The sequence below is a fragment of the Suricata suricatta genome, chromosome 2, assembly GCF_006229205.1.
Source record: "Suricata suricatta isolate VVHF042 chromosome 2, meerkat_22Aug2017_6uvM2_HiC, whole genome shotgun sequence".
NCBI classification, from domain to species: Eukaryota; Metazoa; Chordata; class Mammalia; order Carnivora; family Herpestidae; genus Suricata; species Suricata suricatta.
The window spans coordinates 83406730-83415119 of record NC_043701.1 but is presented as its reverse complement, the minus strand read 5'-3'; the positions used below and the strand labels follow the sequence as shown (position 1 = coordinate 83415119).

Here is an 8390-nt window from a genome sequence, read left to right as displayed (position 1 = left end):
TAATGGGGGTAGCAGACATGGATTCTATAACATCTATGCTTAAAATGTTTAAGGACTAAAAAAATAACATTGAGATCATTTGCAGAAGCCTGGAAATGATACAAAACAACCAAATGGAAATTTGAAATATTTGATAAATGAAACCAAGAACTCAATAGATGGGTTTAATAGTGGACAAATACTACCAACACAATTTTTCATTACAGAAGTTGCTGGATGACCTTCCTCAAATTCTAATCTCATAAAAAGCCTATTAGTCTCCAAAAGGAAACAATATTTGCCTTGGACAGTGCACCTGGTAGAGCTTTATCTTAGTGAACAGGCATCTCTTGTGTTTGAGTTTTGCTCTTTAAGCCCTTAGCCTTCATTGCCCATTCTGCTTTGACATATTTGAAGACTGTCACTGGTTCTATTACAGTTAAGTTGAAGGAATCTTCTCTCAACGCTGAGTTCCTGGGGAGCAAGACTGTATCTTTTCCTCTCTGCAACCCTAGGACCAGCAAAGTAACTGGGCATAAAAATATTTATATGAATATAAGAATTGGACTTGAAGAGTAGAAGGAAAGTGCAGAGATACTAAGAGCATGAGAAAAGCAGCCTTAGGGCAAAAGCCTGACCTACACAACGCTTGGAAGCTGCTTCTCTCAAGGCAGAAGCCTAGCTCAAGCTGCCCTCAACCTGGCCAGGCCTCCCTTCACAGTGATTGACTGGGGGTGATCTTCCTCTTGTCACTGAAGGGGAATGTGTTTATTCTGTTAAAGTAGTAAAAAGTGGGAGGTTTTCCCAAGACCTGACATGTGGTATGTGGCAGGGGGCTGATCTTTTCTCATTTCTCTAATGGTAGCCCTTCTCCCATCTCACATGTTTAGCAGAGAGCACAAATGTATAGCTAAATTTTATTCAGTGGTAAGGAAATTGTGGGATCATAGTGCATAAGTAAAATTACTCTTTAGTTACCTGAACTCAAGACTGAAATACCGAAAGAGAAAAAAAGTGGTGAACCAAATAATCTTTTCCTGTGTCCAATGCACGAGGTGGAAAATGGGGTCACTGTACTTGTGTTGTCCTCAAGTACATCTTCCTTTTCTATACAAACTGTTGAACTAAATGAAGAGTGGGGTCCCTGGAGAAGTTTTGTTCCCTGTTTTGTTAATGGGGGAGGGCCAGTATTCCTAAAAGACAGCTCTGAAGTGTCAGGAACAGTGACTATTTAACTGCAGTCACCCTTGGCTTTAGAAGCCCTACTGTCAGCTGTCAGATTGTTTCTGTCATATTTCTCATATGAAAGACCGTGTGCACTGACTGGTTTAGAATTAGGATATCAGGAGACTTGATGTCTGTATTACCACACCCTGGCCGTCAGGTGTGGCTGTGACACATATTAAAACTAACAAAATAAATCAAATGTTTGCTGACCTTGTGTATACAGAAGCTTGGAGAATCACTTGTGGGACAGGTAAAAGAGGAAGTAAACAAAACAGTTCCTATGTTTAACATGATATGCCATGAAGTGAGGTTAATTTTTAATTCTTAGGTGTAAGAAGTACAATAACTTAGGGAAGAAACCACTACCGACCTGTCACGTAAGATGGAGTCTGGAGAAGAATGGTGTCAAAGGAAATCAACCTATTTTAGCTTCTTTAAAAAAAAAATAATCTCACTAATGTAAATAATTGTGTACTGGGGTAAATGCTTCACATTTTCCCAGCTTCTACTTTTCTTCATCTATTTCATTCTTAGTAGTGACAGGAAGTTTGGGTGCAAAGGAGAAAAAAGAAAACCTTTTAAAGATATCCTGACTAGTGAGTTTCAAATAATTCTATGCAGTGATCTAGAGTTGTCAAAGAATAAATATAGAAAATATGCTGTAAGTTTAGCATTTGTGAAGACTACTGAATTAGTATGGCTCCTAAGTGGCTCAACTAAGGGCCTGATTTTTTATTTCGGCTCAGGTTGTGATCTCACAGTTGGGAGACTGAGCCCTGCTTCAGGCTCTGCACTGAGCCTGGAGTCTGCTTACGATTCTCTCTCTCTCCCCTCTGCTCCTCACCCCTGCTAGTGTATGTGTGCACATGCGTGCTCTCTCTAAAAATTAAAAAAATTAATAAGTACTAATTCACGTTATTATGAGATCATCAGGTAGCCTTAAATGGGGTCTTTGGTGATCTTAAATTAATTATGTGCACCCAGCAGTTTTTCATCTTTCTACTCTCTTAAGTCAGCATATTATAAAGAAGACTGGATCTTGATGTGTTTTTAGAACTTCAGACTCAGGTTCAGTTTCACTACTTGGTTCTGCTTCAGTTGTTCTGAGTCATTAGACCTTGGAACACCAGTTTTCCGTTTGATAAATTTGGAGATTTAGTAGTGTGAGAGGGTCTAAAGACAATAAGACATTGAATGAAGGTCTAAGCTGGTAAAGGCTATCAGACTTTCAGATGGGAAAAACCACTACCTACTATGATTATTTAAGGATCTCAGAAATAGCTGGCTACCTGTTTCATTTAGGATCACTAAGAAAATATAAGCAATTCAATTATTTCCCTTTTTTCCTGCTTCTATAACCAGAAAAATAGGTTTGTAAAAATTACTTTTTATGAATAATTTTTATGTCTTATTATCCTAAGCACAGTTACCCTCACCTCCCTTTAGTAAGAAGATTAAAATTAATCAATAATTCTGTATCTTTTCCAGGACTACACCTTTGGAAAACTTCAAATAGGTAGTAGTAAATATGTATTTAGGTAAGTAAATTTCTTCTTGAATGACTTATCAATTAACAATAGAACTAAATACAATTAATTGGAAAACATGGGGCTACTGAATATATTAAATTGTACAACTCCACTACTAAAGCAATTATGAAGTGGTGTTTATTTCCTCAGGTTTTCTAATGCTCGTGAATCCAAATGAGTGTGTATATATGTGTGTATACAATATACACACATACATGTACATATACACTCATGAGGAACATACTGGGTGTGACTGAAAATTGAGGCAGATGGGCTAGACTCAAGGGCCTTATGAACATCTGCAATCATCTGCTTGAGGAAGATGTACGTAAATGTTTATTCATATTGTAAAAGTACCAGACGATTTAATGTCAATAGATAGACCTGAGCTCTGGATGAAATATGCCTAAAACCACAAAGGTTCTGGCCTACTGACTGCATTTTACCAAGCCTTTTCATATACCTAAGGCATAATTAAGCAAAGGTGGAAAAATAAATTTTTGTACATGTAGGGGCAAAGAACCTAATAAATATAAATAACTTTTGAAGTATATAAAACGTCTTTCAGATCTCAGCACAAATATTACCTCCTCAGAATTCTTACTTGACACTCTACCCAGAAAATTGCTTTATCAAATCACTGCTTTCTTTCTTAATACCATTCTCTGAAATATCTTGATCATTCAACTATTAACTTGTCTGTCATCTAGCTATATGTGTTTAAGAATAGGAATCCTATCACATTGTTCACCACTGTTTTTCCAGTAGATGCCAGGCATATTTGAATAAATAATTAGTTGAATAAATGAATTCCTCAGTGTGCATGACAGATCAAAATATACCAAGATAGAAAAGCACCCCCTCCCACACACACACTTACCTGGATGACAGAGTGTTTCTGACTTTTTAAGGTTATTATTCAAAATTGGAGGTGGAATATTTTGTTGCTTTAAAGACAAATATATACTGCAGTAAAAATTACTTAACCCTATCCAAATTAAATAACTTTGATGGAAAAATAATTTAAATTAATATTTTTGGTAAAATAACCCCAAAACAACACCTGAGTTTCTCCCACAACTCTTACATCAATTAAAAACAATCAGATAAGGGGTGCCTGGGTGGCTCAGTCGGTTAAGCCTCCGGCTTCGGCTCAGGTCAGATCTCACGTTCGTGGGTTTGAGCCCCGCGTCGGGCTCTGTGCTGACAGCTAGCTCAGAGCCTGGAGCCTGCTTCCGGTTCTGTGTCTCCTTCTCTCTCTGCCCCTCCCTCTCTCATGCTCTGTCTCTCTATGTATCAAAAATAAATAAAACATTAAAAAAATTAAAAAAAAAACAAAAAACCAATCAGATAAAACAGTTTTAAACGTGGTAATTTATTTTATGCGATTGTTTAAATCCATTGTTTAAAAATGTTCAAAAGGCACTTTAAAAAACATTTAAAAATACATTTTTCTGACTTATTGGTGGATCACTTAAAATAAGCAAGTCACCACACATTTCTAAACCATTCACGATACTATTACCTTACATAATTTTTAAATTCCAAAACACAAATATTCACTGTGTAATATAACACACTGCTTAGCAGTAAGATTAGTCTCCCTCTAACATATACTTTATGTGGATTACTAATTTGTAGGGACCTGCAAAGTTATTTAAACTGCAATGATAAAAACTAAAAACTAGAGAAGGTAAAAGGAGTTGAAAATAGAGTACTATTCACCTCTGAAATTAGTTTTAGAGTTGATTTCTCTAGAGAGAATTTGTAAAATTTCTTACTCTACTATGTATTAAAATTTCTATTTCAACGCCAATGTATAAACATAAGTCATATTTTTAAATCAATAGAGGTTACATTTAGCATAAAATGAACCACAGGTTGTCCCCCAGATACCTTAAGAATGTTTCTCTCAGGCCTACAATAAATCAGAGAAATGAGGCAAATGAGTTTTTTTTGGTTTGTTTTTAACAGAAGGGGGTAGAGGGAATGGAATCCAAATAACTTTATTTAATGATTGTGTATCTAGAATTTGTTTAGAACTGGAGACTTTTAAGTAGGGCACATATCCTGAGAGCCAGCAGGCATTATTCTTGGATTTTTTAAACTTCCAATCTCATAGGGAAATTTTAAATTAATATGTATAAAGTTATTAATAAGTGATACAAATTCTAATCACTAATTACAGCCAAATTGACGTTGCAAAGGCAGCATTAAGAGTAGTCAGAAAATGGAAATTAGTATAAAGGAAATAAAGAAGAAGAAACTGTCAAAGAACACTACAATGAGCTAAAAATTTAAAGGAAGAATAAAATAGACTTGATCTAATCAATAAAGTGAAGCATTTTCCCTCCCAAGTCTCAATCTGGTAAAGTTTGATGGGTTCACGGAAGTGAAAAATTAATCTCAGAAACAATTATGAAAATAATCAGTTAACAAATTAATGCTCAAATGCAATTACTGTATTTCAAAAAATATTAAAAACTGGCTATTTACTCTGAATCTTCTTACAGAAACAAAAATTCATCTTTCTGAAATTTAAGATATTTGAAAACAAATAATTGAACTCTGGGACAATGATCTGCTTTATATCATCTATGAACTTCCATTTGAAAATATAAGTATACTGTGGTTGGAAAATATAAAGATAGCAAAAGCCTTATGTTTTGAGATCACACTAAAACCATTTACTCAAATGATCTTAATTTAAAAGACAGTAAGTCATCATCATGAAATCTGATTTTATGTGCTCTGTCAAATATTGGAGAATTTTTGCCATATTAGGTCATATATGACCGTCAAATGGATTCTTAAAAGTGATGAAACTTTGATAGTATGAATTAGCAGAAAAATATTCTACGTATTATAAAATAGCATTTTGCTACCTCCATTTAAAATTTTGTACTAACAATTGGGAAAAAATTTCTACTAACAAGTGAGGACACTCATTTAGGCATGCTTATTTAATGAATTAGTATGTATTTACTAGTACTTAATAAACTCTTCCTGCCCCCATTGTGAAATTAAACTTGGGAGAATTATATATTTTATTGTGGGCCTTGATACTGGTCAGTCTGAAGAAGCTAAAGAATTTTGTCAAAATGAATGATCCACGGACCCTTTAAATTCTTTAGTCTCTTACATTTTATATGGTGTGATCTTAAACCACACAGATTTAAAACATGCTTTATCTAAATCTTTGAAAGATACTCTACTTCTAAGGCAATAAATCTTCAGCACATTCCAATCATTATTTGCATCAGAATTACCAAGGTCTTGATTCCCAAACTACATGAATAAAACTCATTTGGAGGGCTTAACACAGCTGCTAGCCTCCACCGCTGGAGTTTCCGATTTAGGTCTGGGGTGGGCCCAAGAGAGGCTGAATTTCCAAGTTCCCAGATGATGCAAATACTTGTAACTGGGGCCAACACTTTGAGAACCACTGACCAAGGGGATCTGATAAAAATGCATATTAATGGACCCCATGCTAGAATCAGAATTTCTGGGATTGGGGTCTGGAAATCTGCATTTTAACAAGCTTCCAGGCAAGAAGAGTATAAGAACCACAATCCGACAGCCACTCTGACAATCTATTATTAGCTGATGTATCAGATTATTCATGTTAACAGGTAAAAATGGAAATAATGCTAAATGATTAACCTCAAGGCTGATATGGTACGACAAACACACAAGTTTTGAGCATAAATCCTAGCTCTGTTACTTGCTAGCTTTGTGACAGTGGAAAAGTTACTTTAATTCTCTGAGCCTCAGTTTTCTCATCTACAGTAAGGAAGAATAACCAATTTGTGAAGATTAACACTAATATACACAGAATATCTAAGCATACTATATGGCATACCGTAGGCATTAGATAAAAAATAGCTATTATTACCAGCAATGTATGAAATATTTCCTTCAATATCTGATTTGATTAAAGCAGATTTTTCATTCATTTACAACAAATATTTATACTCTAAGGTAACAGAATAATAATAAAATCTCATATATATTGTTCCATAGTATGGGCCAGGCGAGTGTTCTAAAAGTTGTACATATATTCATTCATTTAATCCTCATAAAAATCCTGTGAGGTAGATAGTATTACTGTCCCTAATTTATGGATGAGGAAACTGAGGCACAGAGAGGTTAAGTAAATTGCTCAAGGTTACAAAACTAGTAAGTCATAGAGCAAGAATTTAAACCTAGGCAGTTTGACTCTAGACCCAGGATTCATCACAATGTTAATTTCCTACGAGTAAAAATTAAGGTTTTTAGAGAGTAACATATATGGACTACAAATATATTCATATCCACACCAAGGTGAAGAGTTGTTCAAACAATAGAATAATGACTTGAAATTCTGGCAGATGATATTGCTGTGAAAACCACAATAAAACAATTTAAAGTAAAAACTGGTGTGAATTTTCACTCTGTGGACACAGTAATCCATAATATCCACTAATTGCCACTAAGATGAACATCCTCTCAATATACCATCCAAAGAGATGATTTTGACATGTTTTGGCACAATAAATATAAAAACTCTTTAGCAAAGCAGCAGAGTCAAAGGCATGACAGCCATGTAAAGTTTCCAACATTTAAGATAATCTCGTAGAGTCTGCAAAATATTGTTATGATATACTTTCCTTTCCTTTCAGAAATTCTTTAAACAGAGTCACTAAAATTAGAACGAAATATTTATCAATGTATTTTTGATGACAGTATTAAATGAGTATTCTGCTGTTACAATTATCCATTGGCAAAAAAATTAATTAATTAAAAAAATCCCCAAATATTAAGTCAGCATCAAAATTCAGGCTGTTACTCATGAATTAAATATTTGGTCTTTTAATATTTGACATATTTCAGTTTGTTTAAGCACTGTTTTTCTAGTGTTTTTAATTAACTCTGGTCAAAATCTTACATTCAAATTATTTTGCCAGTGTAACTAATAGCCACCTCAGAGCCTAAAAATAAATGTCTCAACTCTGCTTTAAACAAGTTATGAAATGCACAAACAAATTTTCATCTCTTAACAGGATGATAATGAAAACAACTATAATTACGTAGCTGGAATGAGTTTTAAATAATCAGTTAAAAATGTCACTTAGTAATTCCTGAGAGTGGCACTGATCTAAGAAAAGCACCCCCAAAGAGCATTAAATTTACTATCTATTAGTTACCCATAATTAACAATGGGCAAATTTGGGAACAAAATATTTTAAAATGCAGATTTATAGAATGTTATTAATGCTTTGAGTAAATAAATATTAATAGTTAAAATTGTATTCAAGAATAAACATATTCAGAACAGAGACAACAGGAACTCAGTAAAACATTAACTACTAATTAGAATCAAGTATATAATATAGTCAAGGCCCATATAATTTCAAAATGTGGTTTTATTAATGCACTTTAGGACAAGTGCCATTCTTATTTTACCTTGTCTGGAAGAAATACTGCCAATTATAATCACAGGAAAAGTTTTATTAGACAAAAATTGCATGTGTGGGGGCAGGGAGGTTGTTTCATTTATATCATATTGCAAATATAAACTCATGTCTTAAGTTTATAAATAATATTAAACAATATTTCCTTCTAAACTTTTCTTTAAGGCAGACCTTTAGCATCATGTGTGTGTGTTACTAATAT

General features: G+C 34.0%; 1 protein-coding gene across 1 annotated transcript in view; it reads right to left on the bottom strand.

Annotated features, from left to right (window-relative positions):
- Positions 1-6038: 6038 nt before the first annotated feature.
- The window catches only part of C1GALT1 (core 1 synthase, glycoprotein-N-acetylgalactosamine 3-beta-galactosyltransferase 1), a 36834-nt gene continuing 34482 nt past the window's right edge, over positions 6039-8390 (bottom strand). The window contains exon 6 of the mRNA XM_029918909.1: positions 6039-6261. Coding sequence (XP_029774769.1) covers positions 6039-6261 — 223 coding nt within the window. The remainder of the gene's footprint in view (positions 6262-8390) is intronic.